The sequence below is a fragment of the Lichenostomus cassidix genome, unplaced genomic scaffold, assembly GCF_008360975.1.
Source record: "Lichenostomus cassidix isolate B80296 unplaced genomic scaffold, HeHo_3.0 HiC_scaffold_40, whole genome shotgun sequence".
Lineage (NCBI taxonomy): Eukaryota > Metazoa > Chordata > Aves > Passeriformes > Meliphagidae > Lichenostomus > Lichenostomus cassidix.
The window spans coordinates 474,766-500,306 of NW_028147459.1; the positions used below are offsets into that span (position 1 = coordinate 474,766).

Consider the following 25,541-nt stretch of genomic DNA (forward strand, 5'->3'; position numbering starts at 1 on the left):
GGTCTCGGGGGTTCCTGGCAATGCCGGTTCCGATCCCGGTGGTCCCGTTGGGGTCCCGGTGGTCCCGTTGGGGTCCCGGGGGGGCCGCCCAGCCCCGGGGGGTGCAGCCCAGGAAGCGGCGGGGGATTAGCGCTGGCGTCAATCCCATCAGCTCACCCCAGCTGCTCAGGTGAGCCCGGGGCGCTCCCCCCTCTTCCCGCGGCCCCAATTAAGGGATTTTGGGGGGGGGGCCGGGCTAATCCGGGGGCGGGGGGGTGGTATAAGAGCAGGGGGGCGCGGGCGGCCCGGGCAGTGGCGCTGGTGGCACCTGGGGACCATGGCGACAAACGTTTGGGACGGGGCGGTGTTCGCTGCGCGCCGGCGGCACGACGACGATGACACCACGCGCGACAGCATCTTCACCTACACCAACAGCAACAACACGCGCGGTGAGCGGCCGGGGGACAGCGGCGACAGCGGGGGACACGGGGGGACATGGCGGGAGGGGATTTAGGAGAGTTTTGGGGAGTTTTGGGGAGTTTTGGGGTCAATGATTGACCTGCGCTGAGCGATATTGGTGTTAGCGATGTGAGCGGTGGAGATGTTGGGGACACTGACAGACGTGAGGGGACACGGAAGGACATGAGGGGACATGAGGGGACACATGGGGATGTGAGGGCACATGAGAGGACACAAGGGGAGGATTTTGGGGGAGTTTTGGGGAGTTTTGGGGTCGATGGTCGACCTATGTCAAGCGATATCGATGTTAACGATGTGCGCAGTGGAGACATTGGGGGACAGAGGGGACACTGAGGGACATCAGGGGGACACTGAGGGACATGAGGGGACACAGAGGGACATGAAGGGACACGGAGAGGCACAAAGGAAACATTTTGAGGGACTTTTGGGGGAGTTTTGGGGTCAAAATTCAACCTCCGCCATTGGCAACACCCTTGAGATGGACAGGGGGACATGAGGGGACACAGATGGACATGAGGGGACACAGATGGACATGAGGGGACATGAAGGGACATGAGGGGACATAAAGGGACACAGATGGACATGAGGGGACACAGATGGACATGCAGGGACACAGATGGACATGCAGGGACACGCAGGCAGCATTTTGGAGGAGCTTTAGGGTCATTTTGGGGTCATTTTGGGGTCAAAACCCAATGCCCACCGTCGGCAACACCACACGGGGAGGACAGAAGGACACGAAGGACACGAGGGGACACGGCGTGACCCCACCATGTCCCCCAGGTCCCTTCGAGGGCCCCAACTACCACATCGCCCCGCGCTGGGTGTACAACCTGACGTCGCTGTGGATGATCTTCGTGGTGGTGGCCTCGGTGTTCACCAACGGGCTGGTGCTGGTGGCCACGGCCAAGTTCAAGAAGCTGCGGCACCCCCTGAACTGGATCCTGGTCAACCTGGCCGTGGCCGACCTGGGCGAGACGGTCATCGCCAGCACCATCAGCGTGGTCAACCAGATCTTCGGCTACTTCATCCTCGGCCACCCCATGTGCATCATCGAGGGCTACACCGTCAGTGCTTGTGGTCAGTGTGGGGTCAAGGGATATGGGGAGTGGGGTTGGGGTACAGGGTCAGTGTGTGTGGGCAGTGTGGGGTGGGGATATGGGGTGTGGGGTTGGGGTCCATGGTCAGTGTGTGTGGTCAGTATGGGGTGGGGATATGGGGTTGGGGTACAGGGTCAGTGCTTGTGGTCAGTGTTGGGATACGGGGTGTGGGGTTGGGGTGGGATTACAGTACATGGTCAGTGCCTGTGGTCAGTGTGGGGCAGGGATATGGGGTGTGAGGTTAGTGTGGGGTTGGGGTACAGGGTCAGCGCTTGTGGTCAGTGTGGGGATATAGGGTGTGGGGTTGGGCTGTGATGTGGGGTACAGGGTCAGTGCTTGTGGTCAGTTTAGGTTCAAGGGATATGGGGTGTGGGGTACAGGGTCAGTATGTGTGGTCAGTGTGGGGATATGGGGTATAGGGTCAGTGCCTGTGGTCAGTGCAGGGATAGAGGTATGGGGTGTGAGGTGTGGGGTGCATGGTCAGTGCCTGTGGTCAGTTTGGGGTCTGTAGGACAGGGATGTGGGTGATGGATATAGGTCATGGATATGGGGCAGGGATGTGGGGCAGGGATGTGGGGCAGGGATGTGGATCGACTCAGGAGTGCTGAAGGATGTGGGGCAGAGCTGGGGGGCAGCCTAGGGGTTCTGTGGGTCTGGGGGCTATGGGGCAGTGCCCTGTGGGTCTGGGGGCTATGGGGCAGCCCCTCCCCAGGCACCACAGCCCTGCGATCCTCCCTACAGCAGGGACCGGCTGTTATGGGGCCAGCCCTGCTCCATGGGGTTCTATGGGTCCGAGCGCTATGGGGCGGTGCCGTTCGGGTCCCTGTGGGTCTGGGGGCTCTGGGGCAGCCCCCTAACGGCCGGCCCCCCGGCAGGCATCACGGCGCTGTGGTCGCTGGCCATCATCTCGTGGGAGCGCTGGTTCGTGGTGTGCAAACCCTTCGGCAACATCAAGTTCGACGGCAAGCTGGCCATAGCCGGAGTGCTCTTCTCGTGGATCTGGTCCTGCGCCTGGACCGCGCCCCCCATCTTCGGCTGGAGCCGGTGGGGAGGGGCTGGGGGCGCGGGGAGGGGGCTGGGGGTGGCACAGAGGTGACGCGAGTGTCCCCGAGGTGTGGGGAGGGGTTTGCGGGTGACACGCGTGTCCCCAGGGCTGGCAGGGGATCCCCAGGGCTGTTGGAGGATCAGCCGGGAGGGGTGTGGAGGTGACACCCCGAGGTCCCCAGGGGTCCTCCCGGACCTGGCGCCTTCCCTGGAGGTTTAGAGTGTCCCTTTTGTCACCTCCGACCTGCCGGTGTCACCCCCTCCCCACATGATAACCCCGCGAGGGTGACCCGGGAGTCCCCAGGAAGTCCCCAAGGCGGCTCCGGGGGTGACACCCCGAGATCCCCCGGTGTCCCCCGGACCTGAACCCTTCCGGACCATTTTCGGGGTGTCCCTTTTGTCCCCTCTGACCCCCGATGTCCCCTGCCAGGTACTGGCCGCACGGGCTGAAGACCTCGTGTGGTCCCGACGTGTTCAGCGGCAGCACCGACCCGGGAGTCCAGTCCTACATGGTGGTGCTGATGGTCACCTGCTGCTTCTTCCCCCTCTCCGTCATCATCTTCTGCTACCTGCAAGTCTGGATGGCCATCCGCGCGGTGAGGAGACCCCCGCGACCCCCGCCCCGGAAACATCCCGGCCACGAAAAACCCCCCGGGGGAAAAATTCGGACACCGAAAAAACCCGGGAAAAAAGCCCGACTTCGAAAAACCCTGGGGAAAAAAAATCTGAAACCAAAAAAAACGGGGAAAAAAGCAAAACCCCAAAAACCCGGGGAATTTATACACACCTCAGACCCCCTTTAACCCCCTCAGGACACCCCCAAACCCACCCAGGACCCCCAAACCCCCATTTCTCTCCCCCCTCAGTCACCCCTTATACTCCGTTATAATGCTTTAAACCCTTTAAACCTCCCCAAACCCCCTTTAACCCCCTTTAACCCCATTTTCCCTACCCCCAGGACCCCCAAACCCATCATACCCCTCCAGGACACCCCGAAACCCCCTTCAAACCCCCCAAACCCCACTTCTGCCCCCCAGGTGACAGCCCAGCAGAAGGAGTCACCCCTTATACCCCCATTAACCCTTCAACCGACCCCAAAACCCGATTTCTCCCCAGGACCCCCCTAACCCCATCTCCCGCCCCCCCAGGTGGCAGCCCAGCAGAAGGAGTCCGAGTCCACGCAGAAGGCGGAGAAGGAAGTGTCGCGCATGGTGGTGGTGATGATCCTGGCGTACATCTTCTGCTGGGGTCCGTACACCTTCTTCGCCTGCTTCGCCGCCGCCAACCCCGGCTACGCCTTCCACCCGCTCACCGCCGCGCTGCCCGCCTTCTTCGCCAAGAGCGCCACCATCTACAACCCCATCATCTACGTCTTCATGAACCGGCAGGTGGGGACAGCGGGGACACCTGGGGACAGCTGGGGACAGCCGGGATAGAGCCAGGATAAAGCCGGGATAAAGGCGGGATAAAGCCGGGATACAGCCAGGGCATTGGGATATGGGGTTATGGGGCTGGGATGGGGGATAGGGGTCACCATCTACAGCCCCATCAGCTCTGTCTGCACGGACAGACAGGTGGGGACAGCTGGGGACAGCTGGGGACAGCGGGGGACAGCCGGGATAGAGCCAGGATAAAGCCGGGATGGAGTCAGGATAGAGGCAGGGTATTGGGGATATGGGATAGGAGAAAGGGACAGAACCACCATCTACAACCCCATCAGCTGTCTGCATGAACCGGCAGGTGGGGACATGCTGGGGACACCTGGGGACAGCGGGGGACAGTCGGGGGACAGTCAGGATACAGCTATGGCATTGGGGTATGGGGATATGGGATGGGAGAAAGGGACAGAGCCACCATCTAAACCCCATCAGCTCTGTCTGCCTGCACAGACAGGTGACCCTGGGGTGTCTGCGATACACCTGAGCACACCTGGGGACACCTGGGGACAGCCAGGACACAGGCGGGATAGAGCTAGGGGACACGGGGACATGGGGACATGGGGCTGTGCTGGGGCCACTTTTACCCCTGACTGACCTGGTGTCCCCTGTTTCTTGTCCCCTGTGTGTCCCCTGTGTGTCCCCTGGGTGTCCCCTGCCCGCTGTGTCCCCCCGACTGACCCCCTGCCCCCCTGTCCCCCATGTCCCCTATCCTCTCTGTGTCCCCCGTCTGTCCCCGTGTCCCCATGTTCCCTGTGTGACCACTGTGTATCCCATGTCCCCCCCGTGTCCCCACTGTGTCCCTCCATGTCCCCTCCACGTCTCCCCATGTCCCCCTGTCCCCTGTCCTTTGTCCCCGGTGTCCCATGTCCCCCCTTGACCCCTGTCCCTGTCCCCCCGTGTCCCTCCTGTCCCCTGTCCCTGTCCCTGTCCCCCTGTCCCTGTCCCTGTCCCGTCGGTGTCGCGGTGTCCCTGTCCCTGTCCCTGTCTCCCTGTCCCGTCGGTGTCGCGGTGTCCCTGTCCCTGTCCCCCTGTCCCGTCGGTGTCGCGGTGTCCCTGTCCCTGTCCCTGTCCCTGTCGGTGTCGCGGTGTCCCCGCAGTTCCGGAACTGCATCCTGCAGCTCTTCGGCAAGAAGGTGGACGATGGCTCCGAGGTGTCCACCTCGCGCACCGAGGTGTCCTCCGTGTCCAACTCCTCCGTGTCACCCGCGTAGTGACCCCCGCCGCCCCCTCCCCAATAAAGCTTTGTACCTCCCGGACACGCCTGCGCCTGCCTGTCACCTCCCGCCGCTGTCCCCAGTGTCCCCAGGGCGCTGGGGGTGCTCAGTGTCCCTATTCTCAGGGTGTCCCCATTGTCCCAGTGGCTCTGGGGGTCCCCAGTGTCACCTCCCTCGGGGGTTCCCAAGCCCCTGGAGGTCCCCAGTGGCTCCGGGAGTGTCCCGTGTCCTCAATGTCCCCTCTCTGGGTGTCCCCAATGTCCCCTCCCTGGGGTCCCCAATGTCCCCGGGGTGCTGGGAGCTGTCACTGTCCCCTCCCTGGGGGGCTCTGCGATGTCCCAATGGCTCTGGGGAGGTGACATCACCCAGGGGTGTCCCCAAAGTCCCAGTGGCTCTGGGGGTCCCCAGTGTCCCCCGGGAGCTGGCCCCGCCCCCGAAGGCTCTCAGCCAATGGGAAGCACCCCCGGCAGCGCGCCGCTCTGCTATTGGTCAATAGGCTGTCAATCTTCTCTGCTCAACAACCAATCAGCAGCAGGGGGTGGGACGAAGGGCTCTGTCCGAATGGGGTGACGTCATCGCCTGTGGACACGCCCCCGGAGAGCTCTGATTGGCGGAAAAGGGCGGGAGGGGCGCGCGCACCGCTGTGATTGGCGGGGAAGGGGAGGGAAAGGGGCGGGGCCAGGGGGATAGGCACGTGGAGGGGGGGACAGGGATGGGGACAGGGACAGGGATGGGGACAGGGTTGGGGACAGGGTTGGGGACAGGGATGGAAATGGGACAGGGATGGGATGGAGATGGAGATGGGGACAGGGACAGAGACATGGATGGGATGGGACAAGGTTGGGGACAGGGATGGGACGGGGATGGGGACAAGAACAGGACAAAGATGGGATCAGGGACAGGGATGGGATGGGGACAGGGACGGCGATGGGACAGAGATAGGACAGGGACAGGAAAGGGACAGGGACTGGAACAAGGGTGTTTGCCCTGTCTGAGGTGACACTGTCCCCATGTCCCCATGTCCCCATGCCGGCTGTCCCTCTTGTCCCATGTCCCCAGGTCCCCATGCCACCATCCCTTGTGTCCCCTGTTCCCCTGTCCCCGTGTCCCCCTGCCCCCGTGTCCCCTGGGTCCCTCGTGTCCCTCATGTCCACGGTGCCCCCGTGTCCTCCCTGTCCCCTGTGTCCCTTGTGTCCCCCTGCAGTGGGTGGCCTGGCCTTCCAGGGACTGGGGACACCGAGGTGACACGGGGAGGACATGAGGAAGGGGACATGGAGGGACACAAAGCAGGGACATGGGGGTGACAGAATGGAGGGGACATGGGGGGACATGGAGTGACACGGGCGAGGGGACACGGGGGGGACACGGGGGTGGCACGGAGGGACAATGGGAGGACACGGGGAGGTGACAGAGGGGGGACATGCAGGGGGACACGGGGAGGTGACACGGGGAGGTGACAGAGGGGGACATGGGGGGACACGGGGGTGGCACGGGGGAACAATGGGGGGACACAGGGGGGTGACACACTGGGGAGGTGACACGGGGGGACACAGGGAAGGGGACACGGGGAGGTGACACGGGGGGACACAGGGAAGGGGACACGGGGAGGTGACAGAGGGGGGACATGCAGGGGGACACGGGGAGGTGACACGGGGGGGTGACACAGAGATGACACACGGGAGGTGACACAGGGGAGGTGACAAACCCCGGTGTTCCCCATCACGGGGGGGTCCGGGGGGGGTTCCCACCCCGTGGGCGTGTCCTCCCGCCTCTCCCCACCCCCACCCTGACCACGCCCCCTGCAAGCCCCGCCCCCTCCCAGCCCCGCCCCCCGGCCCGCAGCGCCTCCGGCAGCGCCGCAGCGCCGAGCCCGATGGGCCGGGACCGGTACCGGGGGGCGCGGGGGGGCGCGGGGGGCTGCGGGGGGGGGTTGGGCTCGGGGGGGCTCGGCGGGAGCGGGGGAGGGGCGGGGGGGGCAGCGCGCGGGGCTGCGGGAGGGGGAGGATGCGGGGGGAGGGGGAGCGGGGGGGATTTGGGGAGGTTTTTGGGAGGTTGGGGGGATGGGGAGGGGGAGGGGAGAGGAGCACCTGGGCAGGTGTGACCGCCGGGGGGAAGGGGGGCGGGACAGGGGGACAGGGGGTGTCGGACATGTCCAGGTGTGACAGGGACACGGGTGACCAGGTGTGACCAGCTGGGACAGGGACACGAGTGACAGAGGGCGGTGGGGACAGGGGTGTCCAGGTGTGTCCAGGTGTGTCCAGGTGTGTCGGAGATGTCCAGGTGTGACAGGGACAGGAGTGACCAGGGGTGGTGGCGACAGGAGTGACCAGGTGTGACCAGGTGTGACAGGGGTGACCAGGTGTGCTGGAGGCACACGTGTGTGTCCAGGTGTGTCAGGGACAGGTGTGTGCAGGTGTCCAGGTGTGTCGCGGACAGGTGTGACCAGGTGTGTCGGAGGTGTCCAGTTGTCAGGGACAGATGTGACCAGGTGTGACAGGGACATGCGTGTCCAGGTGTGTCACGGACAGGTGTGACCAGGTGTCAGGGACCTGCATGTCCAGGTGTTTTGGGGATGTCCAGGTGTGACAGGGACAGGGATGACCAGCTGTGACAGGGACACGCGTGTCCAGATGTTTCAGAGATGTCCAGGTGTGTAGGGGACAGCTGTGTCCAGGTGTTGGGCGCAGGTGTGACCAGGTGTGTCAGGAACAGGGCTGACCAGGTATTGGGGACAGTTGTGACCAGGTGTTGGGGACAGCTGTGACCAGCTGTGTCCAGGTGTTTCGGGGATGTCCAGGTGTGTCAGGGACAGTGTGTCAGGGTGTGTGTGGGCACACGCGTGTGCAGGTGTGTGCGCAGGTGTGCGCAGGAACTGGGATGCCCTGGGGCTTACTGGGAGCACTGGGAGTTACTGGGAGTTACTGGGAGTTACTGGGAGCACTGGGAGTTTCTGGGGGTCACTGGAGGAGCTGTGAATGGCTGAGGGAACTGGGGCTTACTGGGAGCACTGGGAGTTACAGGGAGCACTGGGGGTCACTGGGGGAGCTGTGAGTTACTGGGCCTTACTGGGGCTAACTGGAGGTTACTGGGAGTCACTGGGGTTCACTGGGAGCCCACGTGTGCCCAGGTGTGCCGCGCTGGGGGCGTGGTTTGCTATGAGGTGGGCGTGGTTTGAAACCCAGCGGGGCAATTGCCCCCGCGCGGTGGGCGTGGCTTTGCCCATATATGGATTGCTTTCCCCGCCCCCGCCCCCGAGGCCACGCCCCCTGTTTGGCGCAGTCCGCGCGCGCCGCCGCAGGGCCGGGGGCGGGGCTTCCGCGCTGGCCACGCCCACCGCGGCGCTGATTGGCTGAGCCAGGGGATGGGCAGGAGGGGCGGGGCTTGGGCGGAGCGAGATGGGAATGGGGGAACTGGTGGGACTGGTGGGACTGGGGGTGACCGCGGGTCACTGGTGTCACTGGTGTCACTGGGAGCCCCGGGGGGCGGGGCAGGCCCTGCTGTCCCCTCAGGTGTCGCCGCTGTCCCCAGGTGTGGCCCGGGCAGGGGGGGTGGCCGGGCCCCCCCCGGCGAGACCCCCCCCAGGCCCCGCCAGCGCTGACAGGTGAGGGGCGGTGGCGCTGTCCCTTGTCCCCGGCGCTGTCCCTTGTCCCCAGCGCTGTCCCTTGTCCCCGGCGCTGTCCCTTGTCCCCGGCGCTGTTCCCAAGTCCCCAGCTCTGTCCCCAAGCCCCCTGTGGTGTCCCCAGCCCTGTCCCATGTTCGTATCGCTGTCCCCAGCACTGTCCCCAAGCCCGCAGCTCTGTCCCCAGATCCCCACTGCTTTCCCCATCACTGTCCCCAGAAGTGCCCCAATTCTTGTCCCCAAGAGCCCATGACTGTCCCCATGTCCCCACGGCTGACTCCTGTCCCCAAGATTGTCCCCAAGGCTGTCCCGAGCCCTGTCCCCATATCCCCATGGCTGTCCCATGCCCCTCCAGCTTTCCCCTGTCCCCATGCTGTCCCTACGGCTGTCCCCATGTCCCCATCCCTGTCCCCCCCGGCTGTCCCACGATCCCACGGCTGTCCCCATGTCCCCACGGCCGTCCCCACGGTGTCGCCTGTCCCCAGGCCGCCATGGGGGACGCCGGGGGGGGTTTCGGGCTGGGGCTGCCGGAGCTGCGGGCGCTGATGGAGCTGCGCGGCGCAGAGGCTCTGCTGAGGCTGCAGAGCGACTTCGGGGGAGTGCCGGGGCTGTGCCGCCGCCTGCGCACCTCGCCCACCGACGGTGAGACACGAACCGCCCCCGAAATACCCCCAAAATCACCCCGAAATACCCCTAAAAACCCCCAGAAACACCGGGACCCACTGAGCCACCCCGAACCTCCCTGAAACACCCCAAAATACCCCCGAATACCCCCAGAACCACCCCCAAAACCACCGGGACCCCACAGAGCCACCCCTAAACACCCAAAACGCCTCAAAACACCCCAAAAGTACCCCCAAAATCACCCCAAAATAGCCCAGAACCTCTGGGACCCCACTGAGCCACCCCAAACCGCCCCGAAACACCCCCAAACACCCCAAAATACCCTCAGAACCAACCCTAAACACCCCCGAAAACACCGGGACCCCACAGAGCAACCCCAAAAATACCCCAAAACCACCGGACCCCAGAGAAAAGACCACAAAACACCTCCCAGTGTGTGTGTGGGGCTGGGGGTGACCCACGTGTCCCCAAGGGAGGGCTGTGGGGGTGACAGGGGTGTCCCCAGGAGAGGTCTGGTGGTGACAGGGCTGTCCCAGGGTGGCCGCAGTGAGTGACACCAGTGTCCCCAGCGCTGTCAGAAGGTCCCTAGAGCTGGAGTGACACCACAGGACCTTCGGGAGGTGACCCAGGGACGTCCCCAGGGAGTGTCCCCAGGGCTGTCAGAGGGTCTGGGGGTCCTCGAGTGTCCCCAGAGTGGCCACGGAGGTGACAGGGGTGTCCCCAGGGCTGTCGGAAGGTCCCCAGGGTGTCTCTGGAGGTGACAGGGGTGTCCCCAGAATGGCCCTGTGGGTGACAGGGGTGTCCCCAGAATGGCCGTGGAGGTGACAGGGGTGTCCCCAGAATGGCCGCGGTGGCCCTGTGGGTGACACGGGTGTCCCCAGGGCTGTCGGAAGGTCCCCCGGAGCTGGAGCGGCGCCGCCGGACGTTTGGCAAGAACTGGATTCCCCCGCGGCGCCCCAAGAGCTTCGCGGCGCTGGTGTGGGAGGCGCTGCAGGATGTCACCCTCGTCATCCTCGAGGTGGCCGCGCTGGTGTCCCTCGGGCTGTCCTTCTACGCCCCGCCCGGCGCCGCCGATGAAGGTGACAGTGGTGGCACCACGGCCATGTGTCCCCTGTCCCTGTCCTGGTGCCACCCCCAGCCCTGTGTCCCATTCCTGTGTCCCATTCTTGTGTCCCATTCCTGTGTCCCCATCCCAACGCCATCCCTGTCCCCAGCCCTGTGTCCTCACCCTGTCCCTGTCCTGGTGCCACCCCCAGCCCTATCCCTGTGTCCCCATGTCCCCTGTCCCCCTGGCTGTGTCCCCCTGTCCCCAAATCCCCATCCCCATGGCCCCTGCACCCCCTACCCATGTCCCCACGTGTGTCACCCATGTCCCCACATGTCCCCAAATGTCCCCACATGTGTCGCCCATGTCCCAGCATGTCCCCATGTCCCCCGATCTTCATTCCCATATCCCCACGTGTCGCCCATGTCACCAATGTCCCCCCGTGTCCCCAGCATGCGGCCAGGCATTGGGCAGCATGGAGGACGAGGGTGTGGCCGTCCTGCTGTCAGTGTCCCCACGTCCCCAGATCCCCATCCCTGTGTCCCCACGTGTGTCACCCATGTCCCCACACGTGACACCTGTGTCCCCACATGTCCACAGAGTGTGGGGAGGTGTTGGGGGGTGTGAGGAAGGTGATGGCTGGCTGGATCAAGAGCACGGCCATCCTGCTCTTGGTGTCCCCATGTCCCCAAATCCCCATCCCTGTGTCCCCACGTCCCTACATGTGACCCCCGTGTCCCCCTCTGTCCCCACGTGACACCCATGTCCCCCCGTGTCCCCAGTGTGCAGCCAGGTGTCGGGTGGCACAGAGGACGAGGGTGTGGCCATCCTGCTCTTGGTGTCCCCATGTCCCCAAAACCTCGTCCCCATGTCCCCACGTGTGTCGCCCATGTCACCGATGTCCCCCCGTGTCCCCAGCCTGCGGCCAGGCGTCGGGCGGCGCGGAGGACGAGGGCGAGGCGGAGGCGGGCTGGATCGAGGGCGCGGCCATCCTGCTGTCGGTGGCCTGCGTGGTGCTGGTGACAGCGTCCAACGACTGGAGCAAGGAGCGCCAGTTCCGCGGGCTGCAGAGCCGCCTGGAGCGCGAGCAGCGCGTGGCCGTCCTGCGCGGGGGACACCTGGCCCAGGTGCCCGTGGCCGACCTGGTGGTGGGGGACGTCGTTCAGGTCAAGTATGGTGAGTGACGAGGTGACACGGGGGGACAGTGGTGGTGGGGTGTGTCCTCGTGCTTGTGTTGTCATCTCCTGTCATCCTGATGGCATCGTTGTGTCCCCATCACTGTGTCCCCATCACTGTGTCCTCATCCTCATGTCCCCATCCTTGCGTCACCATACCCATCCTGATGGCATCCCTGTGTCCTCATCGCCATGTCCCCAGCCTGATGGCATTGCTGCATCCCTGTCCCTGTGTCCCCATCTCCATTCTGATGGCATTGCTGTGTCCCCATCGCTGTGTCCTCTCCTGTCCCTGCACCCATGGTCACATCAGGGGACACCAGGGGTCTCCAGGACACAACTGAGGACATCACAGTGTCCGTGGTCACACGAGGACACACCACAAAGTCCTGGTGACACCACGGTGACACAGCCCCAGTGTCTGGTTTGGGGACACACCAAGGGACACCAGGCCACCCCAGGCCACCCCCCAAGCTCCCCGGTGACCCCGCGGTGGCCCTGTCCCCCCCAGGTGACCTCCTGCCGGCCGACGGTGTCCTGATCCAGGGCAATGACCTCAAGATCGACGAGAGCGCCCTGACCGGCGAGAGTGACCACGTCCGCAAGTCCCTGGACAAGGACCCGCTGCTGCTCTCGGGTGAGGGACGTTTGGGGACACCGGGGACGCCGTGGGGACACATGGGGACCTCGCCGTGACCCGCGGTGTCCCCGACAGGGACCCACGTGATGGAGGGCTCGGGCAGGATGGTGGTGACAGCCGTGGGGGTGAACTCGCAGAGTGGCATCATCTTCACCCTGCTGGGCGCCACGGGGGACGAGGAGGGTGACAAGAAGGACAGGAAAGGTGGGACATGGCCTTGGGGTGGCCTGGATCCCCTGGGGTCTGTCACCTTGTGGGACATGGCCCCGGGTGGCACTGGGGGTGGCTGGTGGCCCTGTGGGGTCTGTCACTTTCTGGCCCCGGGTGGCCCTGTGGGTGTCCTGTGTCCCCAAGGGACCCAACCCTGGGTGGCCCCATGGGTGGCTGGTGGCCCTGTGGGGTCTGTCACCTCCTGTCCTCGTGGGAGCTGGCGCTGGGTGGCTTCCTGGGTGTCCCTTGTCCCCATGGGCTCTGTCTCCCTCTGTCCCCACAGCCATCCCTTGTCCCCGTGGGTTCTGTCCCTCTCTGTCCCCAAGTCCCCCTGTGTCCCCAATGGCTCCAGACCCCTCTGTCCCCCCGGGTGTCACCCCGTCCCCCCAGGTCCCACTGGGGACATCGCCACCTCCCCTCTGTCCCGCAGGGAAAGCCCAGGACGGCGCCGTGGAGACCCCACAGCCCAAAGGTGCTTTGGAGTCGGGGCGGTGACACCCCAACCCCCCCGCCGCGTCCCCTGGCGTCCCCACGATGTCCCCGCGTGTCCCCAGGCAAGAAGCAGGACGGCGCGGTGGCCATGGAGATGCAGCCGCTGAAGAGCGCCGAGGGAGGGGACAGCGGGGACGGGCAGGGGACACGAGGCCGAGGTGGCCCCAAGAAGGAGAAGTCGGTGCTCCAGGCCAAGCTGACCCAGCTGGCCGTGCAGATCGGGAAGGCAGGTGGGGTTTGGGGTCCTTGAACCAGGGGACAGGGGGTTGGGGACACTGGGGACATGGCCTGAGGGGTGGGGACACCCAGGATGCCACGGGGACGTGTCCCCAAGGTGTCCCCGAGGAGGACAAATGGGTGCTTCAGGCCAGACTGACCCAAGTGACCACACAGACTGGGGGCTTGGGGTCTCCAAATGAGGGGACAAAGGGTTGGGGACATTGGGGATGTGTCCTGAGGGGTGGCCGAGGAGTGCTGAGGGTGGGGACACCGTGGGTGGGGCAGGGGAATGTCCCCAAGGTGTCCCCAAGGAGGACAAATCGGTGCTCCAGGCCAAATTGACCCAACTGACCACGCAGCTGGGGGTCTGGAGGTCCCCAGATGGGGTGACAGGGACATGGGGACCCTGGGGACATGTCCTGAGGGGTGAGGACACCCCGGACAGCACAGGGACACGTCCCCAAGGTGTCCCCAAGCAGGACCACTCAGCGCTCCACACCCAACTGACCCAACCCACCGCACGGCTGGCTGTCCCCAAACGAGGTGACAACACCTCCCGGCCACATCCTGACGGCGCTGTCCCCCCAGGGCTGGCCATGTCAGCAGTGACCGTCATCATCCTCGTGCTCTACTTCGTCATCGAGACCTTCGTGGTGCAGGGCCGGCCCTGGCTGGCCGAGTGCGCCCCGGTCTACGTCCAGTACTGGGTCAAGTTCTTCATCATCGGTGTCACCGTGCTGGTGGTGGCTGTCCCCGAGGGGCTGCCGCTGGCCGTCACCATCTCGCTGGCCTACTCCGTCAAGGTGGGGCAGACGGGAGACCTTGGCGGTCATCTGGCTGTTTGTCTGTCTGTCTGTGTGTCCAGCTGGCCGCTTGTCTGTTTGGCCGTTTGTCCATCTGTCCTTCTATGTCCATCTGTCCATTTGTCCATTTGGCCATCTGTCCTTCTGTCTATCTGTCCTTCTGTCCGTCTGTCCCTCCATGCCCATTTGTCTGTTTGTTTGTCCATCTGTTCCTCCGTGTCCATCTGTCTGTCTGTCTGTCCCTCCATGCCCACCTGTCTGTTTGTCCATCTGTTCATATCTATCTGTACCTCCATGCCCGTTTGTCCATCTGTCCATTTGGTCATTTCCTCCCCCAGAAATCAATGCACTGCCACACCCCGCTCCCATTTCCCCCTTTTTTTCCCCCGTTTCCCCCATTTTTCCCCTTTATTCCCCCTTTTCTCCCCCCATTTTTCCCCTTTTTCCCCTTTTTTCCCCCATTTTTCCCCTTTTTCCCCCTTTTTCCCAAATTCCCATTTTTCCCCCCCAGAAAACCATGATGGACAACAACCTGCTCCCATTTTCCCTTTTTCCCCAGAAATCAATCCACTGCCACACCCCACTCCCATTCCCCCTGTTTTCCCTATTTTTCCCTTTTTCCCGTTTCCCCATTTTTCCCAAATTCCCATGCTTTCCCCGAAAATTATGAAGGACAACAACCTCCTCCCATTTTCCCCCTTTCCCCCAGAAACCAACCCAACAACACTCCCTTCCCATTTCCCCTAATTTTTTCCCCTTATTTCCCCTTTTTCCCCCGTTTTTCCCCTTTTTCCCCCATTTTTCCCCATTTTTTCCCCGTTTTTCCCCCTTTTTCCCCCATTTTTCCCAAATTCCCTCCGTTTCCCCCCAGAAAATGATGAAGGACAACAACCTGGTGCGGCACCTGGACGCCTGCGAGACGATGGGCAACGCCACGGCCATCTGCTCGGACAAGACGGGGACACTGACCACCAACCGCATGACCGTGGTGCAGGCCTACGTCGGGGGGTCACACTTCTGTCACCCCCCTGTCCCCGCCGCCCTGGCGCCACCAACGCTCGACCTGCTGGCCCAGGCCATCGCCATCAACAGCGCCTACACCAGCAAGATACTGGTGAGGGGCACTGGGAGCACTGGGATGAACTGGGAGGTGGTTTTGGGGTGATTTTGGGTGATTTGGGGTGATTTTGGGTGATTTGGGGTGGTTTTTAAGGTTTTTTTGGGGGTGTCACCAGCCCAGGCCATTGCCATCAACAGTGCCTACACCAGCAAGATACTGGTGAGGGATACTGGGAGCACTGGGAGCACTGGGAGGGGGTTTGGGGTGGATTTGAGGGGATTTGGGGGGCATTTGGGGTGGATTTAGGGGGGATTTGAGGCATCTGGGTGGTTTGGGGTCTCTTGGGACCTTGTGTGACACTGACAGAGGTCTCTGTGTCTCTCCTTGTGTGTCCCTGACCCCATAATTGCCCCCTTACCCCATATCTGCCCCCTGACCCCATAATTGCCCCTGACCCCATATCTGCCCCCTGACCCCATATCTGCCCCCTGACCCCATATCTGCCCCCTTTACCTGCCCCACCCCATTTACCTGCCCCACCTTCCCCTCATCCCTCACTCCATTTCCATCCCCTTCACCTACCCTGCCCCCCTTTACCTGCCCCCCTCCCTGCCCCCCAACCCCTTTACCTGCCCCTACCCCTTTACCTGCCCCCTACCCTTACCCGCCCCCCAACCCCTTTACCTGCCCCCACCCCATTTTTCTGCCCCCAACCCCATTCCCACCCTCTCCCCCAAGCCCCCCGAAGCCCCCGGGGGTCTCCCTCGCCACGTGGGCAACAAGACGGAGTGTGCCCTGCTGGGGCTGGCGCTGGGGCTGGGCCGCGACCCCGAGGAGCAGCGAGCTCAGGTGCCCGAGGAGCACCTGGTCAAGGTGTTCACCTTCAACTCGGAGCGCAAGTCCATGAGCACCGTGATCCGCCGGCCCGGGGGGGGATACCGGCTGCTCTGCAAGGGGGCGTCCGAGATGGTGCTGCGCAGGTGAGCGGCGGGGACACACCTGGGCACACCTGGGGACACCTAAATACACCTGGGGACACCTGGGGACACCCAAATACACCTGGGGACACACCTGGGGACACCTGGGGATACACCTGGGGACACCCAAATACACCTGGGGACACCTGGGGACACCTAAATACACCTGGGGACACCCAAATACACCTGGGGACACACCTGGGGGGGGTGTGACACACCTGGGGACACCCAAATACACCTGGGGACACACCTGGGGACATCAAAATACACCTGGGGACACACCTGGGGACACCTGCGGGGTCTGAAAGGAGCCCAGAATACACCTGGGGGGTTAAAAATGGTTTCCAAGACACTCCTGAGCCCCAAAACCCCCCAAGCCCCCTCCCCACATTTCCCTGTCCCCCCCCAGGTGCAACTCCATCCTGGACCCCCAAACCCCCTTCCCCTTCCCCCCCAAGCCCCCTCCCCACATTTCGCTGTCCCCCCAGGTGCAGCTCCATCCTGGACCCCTCGGGAGCCCCCAAACCCCCTCTCCCCTAGCCCCCTCCCCACATTTCCGTGTCCCCCAGGTGCAGCTCCATCCTGGACCCCAACGGGACCCCAGACTCCCTTCCCCTGACCCCCCTAGCCCCCTCCCCACATTTCCGTGTCCCCCAGGTGCAGCTCCATCCTGGACCCCTCGGGAGCCCCCCGGGCGCTGGGCGCGGCCGAGCGGGAGGAGCTGGTGCGGCGGGTGGTGGAGCCCATGGCGGCGGGGGGGCTGCGCACCATCGCCATCGCCTTCCGCGACTTCCCGCCGCGCCCGGAGCCCCCCTGGGACGACGAGGCTGCCGTGGTGGGCGAGCTGAGCTGCATCGCCATCGTGGGCATCGAGGACCCCGTGCGGCCCGAGGTGAGGGGACAGGGGGACAGCGACAGGGACAGGGGGACAGCGACAGGGGACAGCGACAGGGACAGGGGGACAGCGACAGGGGACAGCGACAGGGACAGGGGACGGCGGAAACGGCGACAGGGGACAGCGACAGGGGACAGTGGAACAGCGACAGGGGACAGTGGAACAGCGACAGGGGACAGCGACAGGGGACAGTGGGACATGGGAGATATGGGAGAAATGGGGGACATGGGGGACAACGCGATATGGGGGGACAGGGGACATGGGGGAGGGATAACAGGACATGGGGGACAACGGGACATGGGGGACATGGGGGAAAAGGGGGACGTGGTGGACACGGAGAGGGACAAAGGGGACATGGGGACAAGAGGCGACAGGGGGGACGTGAGGGGAAAAGGGGACAAGGGGGGACATGGAGGGACGGGGGGACAAGGCAGCGGCAGTGGGACACTGCGGGGACAGGATGGTGACACACGGGGGACATCGGGGGCAGGATGGGGACACTGAAAGGGACATGGGGGACAAAACGGGGACACTGGAGGGACATCGGGGACAGCCGAGTGACCGCGGGGGCGGGAGGGGAGCACCGCGGGGACATCGGGAAAGGACCCGGGGGACACCGCGGGACAGGCGCGTGTGGCAGGTGCCCGAGGCCATCCGGAAGTGCCAGCGCGCGGGGATCACGGTGCGGATGGTGACAGGCGACAACCTGGACACGGCGCGCGCCATCGCCGCCAAGTGTGGCATCCTCCCCGCGGGGGGCGGAGGGGACTGGCTGTGCCTCGAGGGGAAGGACTTCAACCGCCGCATCCGCAACGACCGCGGCGAGGTGCGCTGGGAGCACTGGGAGCACTGGGAGGGGGAGTGGGGGACACTGGGGGGCAGTGAGAATGGGAATGGGGACATTGGGGGACACTGGGAGGGACTGGACGGGAAGGAATTCAATTCCCGCATCCGCAACGACCGCGGCGAGGTGCGCTGGGAGCGACTGGGAGGGAGATTGGGAGCACTGGGAGCGACTGGGAAGGACTGGGAGGGACTGGGAGAGACTGGGAGGGACTGGGAGGGGGAGTGGGGGACACTGGGAATGGGAATGGGGACATCGGTGGGCACTGGGGGACACTGGGAGGGACTGGAGGGGGAGGAATTCAATTGCCGCATCCGGAACGACCGCGGCGAGGTGGGACTGGGAGGGATTGGGAGGGACTGGGAGCACTGGGAGAGACTGGGAAGGGGATTGGGGGACATCGGGGGACACTGGGAATGGGAATGGGGACACTGGGGGACATTGAGGGACACTGGGAGGGACTGGAGGGGGAGAATTTCAATTGCCGCATCGGCAACGACCGCAGCGAGGTGGGAGTGGGAGGGATTGGGAGCGACTGGGAGCGACTGGGAGGGACTGGCGGGCTCAGATGACCCTGGGGGTGTCCCTGGGGGTCTGGGGGTGTCCCCAGGGGGTCTCGGGGTGTCCCTAGGGGTGTCCCCGAGGGTCTCACCCCCCAAACCCCCCAGGTGGAGCAGGAGCAGCTGGACAAGGTGTGGGGAAATGTCCTGGGGTGGTTCAGGTGACCCTGGGGGGGTTCAGGTGACACTGGGGGGTTCAGGTGACACTGAGGGCTCCGTGGGGGACACTGGGGGACACTGGGGGTCTCGGGGTGTCCCCAGGGGTGTCCCCGGGGGTCTCACCCCCCCAAACCCCCCAGGTGGAGCAGGAGCGGCTGGACAAGGTGTGGCCCAAGCTGCGGGTCCTGGCGCGGTCATCGCCCACCGACAAACACACCTTGGTCAAAGGTGGGAATTTGGGGAGGGGGCGCGGGGGGCTCGGGGGGTCCCGGGGGGGGCTCCGCCGGAGGGTCCCCAGCCCCCTGCCCCGCTGTCCCCAGGGATCATCGACAGCACCATCGGGGACCAGCGGCAGGTGGTGGCTGTCACCGGCGATGGCACCAACGACGGCCCCGCCCTCAAAAAGGCGGACGTGGGATTCGCCATGGTAACGCCCCCTCCCCTAATTGGGACCCCGCCCCTAATTGAGACCCCTCCCCTAATCGGGACCCCTCCCCTAATTGAGACCCCTCCCCTAATTGGGACCCTTAAAAACCCTCCCCTAATTGAGACCCCTCCTCGAATTGAGACCCCTCCCCTAATTGGGACCCCTCCCCTAATTGGGACCCCCCGGACCCCTCCCCTAATTGAGACCCCTCCCCTAATTGAGACCCCCCCGGGACCCCTCCCCTAGTTGGGACCCCTCCCCTAATTGGGACCCTTAAAACCCCTCCCCAAATTTGGATTCCTGAGCCCCCAGACCCCCCTTACCAAAAATGGGGAGCCCTGCCTGGTCCTGGGGTCACCTGGGGGTCACTCTGGGGATCTGCCACAGGGTTCCCTGGCCCTGTGGTCACTTTGAGGTCACCCGTGGTCACATGGCATCACTTGGGGTCACCTTAGGGATCTCCCATGAGGTTTCCCATGCCTGTGGTCACCTGGGGTCACCCGTGGTCACCCGGGGGTCACCTGGGGTCACCCGTGGTCACCTGGGGGTCACTCTGGGGACCTGCCACAGGGTTCCCTGGCCCTGTGGTCACTTTGAGGTCACCTGGGGGTCACCTATGGTCACCTGTGGTCACCCGTGGTCACCTGGGCTCACTTGGGGTCACCTTAGGGATCTCCCATGAGGTTCCCCATACCTGTGGTCACCTGGGGTCACCCGTGGTCACCCGGGGGTCACATGGAGGTCACCTGGGGGTCACCTGTGCATGTCCCCAAGGGCATCGCTGGCACAGACATGGCCAAGGAGGCTTCTGACATCATCCTGGGGTCAACTGGGGTCACCTTAGGGATCTCCCATGAGGTTCCCCATACCCGTGGTCACCCGGGGGTCACCCATGGTCACCTGGGGGTCACCCATCCGTGTCCCCAAGGGCATTGCCGGCACGGACGTGGCCAAGGAGGCCTCGGACATCATCCTGACGGACGACAACTTCTCGAGCATCGTCAAGGCTGTCATGTGGGGTCGCAATGTCTACGACAGCATCGCCAAGTTCCTGCAGTTCCAGCTGACCGTCAACGTGGTGGCCGTCATCGTGGCCTTCACCGGGGCCTGCATCACACAGGTGAGCTCACCTGGCCAGGTGGGACATGGGGACAGGGGGATGTCATTGTGGCCTTCACCAGTGCCTGCATCATGCAGGTCACCTGTCCCACCTGAGCTCACCTGTCCCACCTGATCTCACCTGTCCCACCTGATCTCACCTGTCCCACCTGTCCAGGACTCCCTGATGAAGGTGGTGCAGATGCTGTGGGTGAACCTCATCATGGACACTTTGTCCTGTCCCCACCTGAGCTCACCCGTCCCTACCTGAGCTCACCTGTCCCACCTGTCCCACCTGTCCAGGACTCCCCGCTGAAGGCAGTGCAGATGCTGTGGGTCAATCTCATCATGGACACCTTGGCCTCGCTGGCTTTGGCCACAGAGCCGCCGACGGAAGCTCTGCTGCTGCGCCGTCCCTACGGCCGCGACCACCCGCTGGTGTCCAGCACCATGCTGCGCAACATCCTGGGCCACGCCGCCTACCAGCTGCTGGTCATCTTCACCCTGCTCTTCGCTGGTCAGTCACGGGGACGGCGTGGGAATGGTCCTGGGGATGGTGGGAATCCATGGGGACATGGTGGGACATTGTGGGAAACGTGTTAGGGGTGGTGGGAATCCATGGGGACACATGGGGACGTGGTGGGACGTGGTGGGACATCCTGGGCCACACTGCCCACCAGCTGCTGGTCATCTTCACCCTGCTCTTCGCCGGTCAGTGATGGGACAGGGACATGGGGACATCATGGGAATGGTCCTATGGATGGTGGGAATGCATGGGGACATCATGGGAACCCATGGGGACAGAGGGGACATGGGGACATCATGGGAAGGGTCCTACAGGTCATGGGAATCCATGGGAGATGTTGGGGGTAGAGGTCCCGTGTCCCCACGAGTGTCCCATGTTCCTGTCCCCATGTCCCCACGAGTGTCCCCATGACTGTCCCCATGTCCCCATGACTGTCCCCATGTCCCCACGAGTGTCCCCATGAGTGTCCCCCATGTCCCCATGACTGTCCCCATGTCCCCATGACTGTCCCCATGTCCCCAGGGGAGGTGCTGTTTGACATCAACAGCGGTCTCTCAGTTCTGCTGCACGCATTGCTCTTGGAGCAGCACTGTCCCCATGAGTGTCCCCATGACTGTCCCCATGTCGCCATGAGTGTCCCATGTCCCCATGACTGTCCCCATGTCCCCATGTCCCCATGTCCCCAGGGGAGGTGCTGTTTGACATCGACAGCGGTCGCTCCGCCCCCCTGCACGCCCCGCCCTCGGAGCACTTCACCATCATCTTCAACACCTTCGTGCTGATGCAGCTCTTCAACGAGCTCAACGCGCGCAAGCTGCACGGCGAGAGGAACGTCTTCGAGGGCGTCTGCGCCAACCCCATCTTCTGTGCCATCGTCCTGGGGACATTCGCCATCCAGGTGGGACACGGGGACACTCGGGGACACAGTGGGGACAATGTCCTGACACCTCAGAGTGGAGGGGTTTGGGGTGGGAGTGATCCATGGGGACATGTGGGGACATCTTCACCAACCCCATCTTCTGTGCCATCATCATGGGGACATTCTCCATCCAGGTGGGACACTTGGGGACACAGTGGGGACATGTGTTGGGACACCTTGGAGTGAAGAGTTTGGGGTGGGAGAGATCCATGGGGACATCTTCAATGGCGTCTGTGCCAACCCCATCTTCTGTGCCATTGTCCTGGGGACATTCGCCATCCAGGGGACAATTCTCCATCCTGGGGACACTTGGGGACATGGGGGGACAATGCCCTGACACCTCAGAGTGGAGGGGTTTGGGGTGGGAGGGATCCATGGGGACATGTGGGGACATCTTCACCAACCCCATCTTCTGTGCCATCGTCCTGGGGACATTCGCCATCCAGGTGGGACACGGGGACACTTGGGGACATTGCGGGGAGCTGAGGGGGCTTTGGGGGTGTCTATGACCCCTGTGACCCCTGTGACCCCCATGTCCCCGTGTCCCCCCAGGTGGTGATCGTGCAGTTCGGGGGGAAACCTTTCAGCTGTTCTCCCCTCAGCGCCGAGCAGTGGCTTTGGTGCCTCTTTGTGGGCGTGGGGGAGCTGGTCTGGGGACAGGTAGGGACACCTGACCGCCCTGGGGACACCTGAGCGCCCTGGGGACACCCTGGGGACAGCCTGACCGCCCTGGGGACACCTGAGCGCCCTGGGGACACCCTGGGGACACCTGAGCATCCTGGGGACACTCTGACCCGCCATGGGGACACCCTGACCCACCCATGGGACACCTGAGCACCCTGGGGACACTGACCAGCCTGGGGATCCTCGCCCAGGGGAACCCATGTTGACCCCATTGTCCCCACTGTCCCCAGGTCCTGGGGTCTGCAGTGTCCCCATTGTCCCACTGACCCCATTATGAACCCATTAACACCAGTGACCCCATTCCCCTGTCCCCCCATTGTCCCCTTACCCCAGGTCCTGAGGTGTCCCCATTGTCCCTATTGACCCCAATGGAACCACAGTGTCCCCATTGTCCCCACTGACCCCATTAACACCAGTGACCCCATTCCCTGTTTCCCATGTCCCATGGGTGACCCTGATGACCCCACTGTCCCTATTGTCCCCACTGTCCCCAGATCCTGGGGTCTGCAGTGTCCCCATTGTCCCACTGACCCCATTAATAGCAGTGACCCTATTAACAGCAGTGTCCCCATTGACCCCATTGACCGCACTGACCCCATTTCCTGTCCCCAATGACCCCACTCTTGACCCCACTGATCCAATGACCCTATTCCCTGTCCCATGTCCCTTGGGTGTCCCCACTGACCCCACTGACTCCATTGACCCCACTGACCCCATTGACCCCACTGACCCCAATGACCCCATTGACCCCACTTACCCCAATGACCCCACTAACCCCATTGTCCCCACTGTCCCCATTGTCCCCACCATCCCCACTGTCCCCGCTGTCCCGCTGTCCCCAGGTGCTGGTGTGTGTCCCCGGGGGGCCGCAGTGCCCCAGCCCCTCGGGTGGTCAGTGGCCGGAGGGCTCAGACCCCGATGAGCAGGACGAGCTGGACGCTGCTGAGCTGCGCCGCGGGAAAGTGCTGTGGGTTCGGGGCTTGAGCCGCATCCAGACCCAGGTGGGACCCCAAAGACCCCAAAGAATAACCCAAACCCTCCAGTTCCCTGCTTTTAGCCCAAAAAATGGGGAAATCCTAAAAATTGGGGAAATCCTAAAATTTGGGGAAATCCTAGAATTTGGGAAAATCCCAAAAATTGGGAAAATCCTATAAATGGGGAAATCCTAAAATTTGGGGAAATCCCAAAAATTAGGGAAATCCCAAATACTGGGGAAATCCTACAATTTGGGGAAATCCTAAAATTTGGGGAAATCCCAAAAATTGGGGAAACGCTAAAGTTTGGGAAAATCCCAATATTTGGGGAAATCCCAAAAATTGGGGAAATCCTAAAATTTGGGGAAAATCCCCAAAATTGGGGAAATTCCTAAAATTTGGGGAAATCCCAAAAATTGGTGAAATCCTATAAATGGGGAAATCCTAAAATTTGGGGAATTCCTGGGGGGAAATCGGGGGTTTGGGGGTGTCTTTTGGGGAGGATTTCGGGGGGCACTTCTTGGTTTTTATTTTGAGGGGGGGGTCTCCTAATGGGGGAGTTAATTAGGGGTTAATTTGGGGTCTCCTTTATGGGGTGGGGGTGTCCCACTCCCCCCACATTCCTGGGGTTAATTTGGGGCAGAAAATGGGAGTTTGGGGTTTTTTTTTGGGGGTGTCTTCTAATAGGGGGATTAATTCGGGGGTCTCCTGATGGGGGATTAATTAGGGATTAATTTGGGGTCTCCTAATTGGGGAGTTAATTAGGGATTAATTTGGAGTCTCCTGATGGGGGAGGAAATGGGGTTTTTTTTGGGTGGTCTCCTAATGGGGTGGCTAATTGGGCATTAATCTGGGGTCTCCTTTACGGGATGGGGGTTTCCCCCTCCCCACAAATTCCTGGGGTTAATTTGGGGCAAGAAATGGGAGTTTGGGGGTTTTTTTTTGGGGTGGTCTGCTAATTGGGGAGTTAATTAGGGATTAATTTGAGGTCTCCTGATGGGGGAGGAAATGGGGTTTTTTGGGGTGGTCTCCTAATGGGGGATTATTTTGGGGTCTCCCCTATGGGATGAGGTTTCCCCTCCCCATTTCGGGGTCTCCCCTATGGGATGGGGTTCTCCCCCTCCCCATTTCGGGGTCTCCCCTCACCCCCCCTCCCCTCCCCTCCCCCCAGATGCGGGTGGTCCGCGCCTTCCGCAGCAACCTGGGGGGAGCTCCTCCCCCCCTGCCCCGCCCGGAGCCCCCCCTGGGGGTCCCTTTCGGGGTTCCCCCGCACGCCGAGCTGATCTTTGGGGACACCAGGGACATCCCGCTCATCGATGACACCGACGCCGAGAGCGAGGCGCCCCCGATCCGCCCCTCCCCCAACCGCAACAACAACCACCGCCGCGCCCCTCCCCCCCCGCCCCGCCCCCCCCCCGGCCGCCTGCACAGCCTCGAGACCTCCCTCTGAGGCGGGGGGGACACCCCGAAACCCCCTCCCCAAATCCCCCCAAAATCCCCCCAAAAATCCCCCCAAAATCCCTCAAAATTCCCCCAAAATTACCCCAAAATTCCCCCAAAATTCCACCCAAAATCCCCAATTTCCCCCCAATCCCCTCCCCCCCCACAAGCCATGGTTTATTTGGGGAGGGGGCGCAGCCGGCCGGGGGGGTTGGGGGGTTTTTGGGGGGTTTTTTTGGGGGTTGGTTTTAACGGCTGGATTAATTTATTGGGGTTCGATGACGTGATTATTTATTGGGGGAGGGGCGCAGGGGGTCAGGGCCCCTCCCCCACCCCGTGCGCCCCTCCCCCCACCGTGGGAATTAAACATGGCCGAGGCTGGGGGGTCGCTGTGCTTTTTTGGGGGGCGGGGGGGGTTTGGGGAGGGGTCCGGGGAATTGTTTTTGGGGGGGGTCCCAATTCTCTGTGGGGTTTTTCTGGGGTTCTGTCTCACTGTGGGATTTTTTGGGGGGATTCCCTCTGTTTTTAGGGTTTTTTTGGGAAATTCCCTCTGTTTTTAGGGTTTTTTGGGGAGTCCCAATTCTATTTGGGGCTTTTTTTGGGGTGCTCCCACCGTCTTTGGGATTTTTTTGGGGGAGTCCCAATTTCCTGTGGGTTTTTTGGGGTTCCATCTCACTGTGGGATTTTTTTTGGGAGATTCCCTCTGTTTTTAGGATTTTTTGGGGGGGTCCCAATTCTATTTGGGGTTTTTGGGGGAGGTCTTGGGGGTCTCTATGGGACTGGGGGAGGGGATTTTTTGGGGAGGGGTCTCTCTGTCTTTGGGGTTTTTTGGGGGTCTCACCTCATTTTTGGGGTGGTCTCGGGGTCTGTATGGGTCTGGAGAGGTGATTTTTTT

At 63.0% G+C, this 25,541-nt stretch overlaps 2 protein-coding genes across 10 annotated transcripts; both read left to right on the top strand.

Annotated features, from left to right (window-relative positions):
- The first annotated feature begins 301 nt into the window (after positions 1–301).
- On the top strand, positions 302–5,293 carry LOC146422386 (red-sensitive opsin). Of its 2 annotated transcripts, XM_085046497.1 has the most exons (6): positions 302–428; positions 1,243–1,539; positions 2,435–2,603; positions 3,034–3,199; positions 3,752–3,991; positions 5,140–5,293. In XM_085046497.1, exons 1-6 carry the CDS (start codon positions 317–319, stop codon positions 5,251–5,253), a joined length of 1,098 nt encoding a protein of 365 aa, XP_084902623.1. In that variant the 5' UTR covers positions 302–316; the 3' UTR covers positions 5,254–5,293. The 2 variants fall into 2 exon arrangements, with proteins under 2 accessions (XP_084902623.1, XP_084902622.1); XM_085046496.1 differs by lacking the exon at positions 302–428 and having other exon boundaries at positions 1,044–1,539.
- Positions 5,294–7,076: 1,783 nt separating this feature from the next.
- ATP2B3 (ATPase plasma membrane Ca2+ transporting 3) lies at positions 7,077–25,027 on the top strand. 8 transcript variants are annotated; one of them, XM_085046302.1, is made up of 22 exons: positions 7,077–7,143; positions 8,785–8,857; positions 9,361–9,517; positions 10,381–10,578; positions 11,463–11,720; positions 12,231–12,356; positions 12,435–12,563; positions 13,000–13,041; positions 13,124–13,291; positions 13,869–14,083; positions 14,955–15,197; positions 15,882–16,123; positions 16,778–17,012; positions 17,656–17,841; positions 18,719–18,806; positions 18,899–19,005; positions 19,934–20,125; positions 20,407–20,620; positions 21,316–21,527; positions 22,101–22,208; positions 23,075–23,233; positions 24,378–25,027. In XM_085046302.1, exons 3-22 carry the CDS (start codon positions 9,367–9,369, stop codon positions 24,654–24,656), a joined length of 3,552 nt encoding a protein of 1,183 aa, XP_084902428.1. In that variant the 5' UTR covers positions 7,077–7,143; positions 8,785–8,857; positions 9,361–9,366; the 3' UTR covers positions 24,657–25,027. The 8 variants fall into 8 exon arrangements, with proteins under 8 accessions (XP_084902428.1, XP_084902426.1, XP_084902432.1 ...); XM_085046303.1 differs by having other exon boundaries at positions 7,129–7,143; positions 8,748–8,857; XM_085046300.1 differs by having other exon boundaries at positions 7,086–7,143; positions 8,785–9,517.
- The last annotated feature ends 514 nt before the right edge of the window (positions 25,028–25,541 follow it).

Coding starts and splice junctions, on each gene's coding strand:
- LOC146422386 (XM_085046496.1), top strand. CDS start 1,056: ATGGACATGCAGGGACACAGATGGACATGCAGGGACACGCAGGCAGCA. Junction 1,540..2,434: donor CTACACCGTCAGTGCTTGTG/GTCAGTGTGGGG, acceptor GCCCCCCGGCAG/GCATCACGGCGCTGTGGTCG. Junction 3,992..5,139: donor ACGTCTTCATGAACCGGCAG/GTGGGGACAGCG, acceptor GTGTCCCCGCAG/TTCCGGAACTGCATCCTGCA.
- ATP2B3 (XM_085046300.1), top strand. CDS start 9,208: ATGGCTGTCCCATGCCCCTCCAGCTTTCCCCTGTCCCCATGCTGTCCC. Junction 10,579..11,462: donor GCCCGGCGCCGCCGATGAAG/GTGACAGTGGTG, acceptor CCGTGTCCCCAG/CCTGCGGCCAGGCGTCGGGC. Junction 20,621..21,315: donor CTTCACCCTGCTCTTCGCTG/GTCAGTCACGGG, acceptor CCATGTCCCCAG/GGGAGGTGCTGTTTGACATC.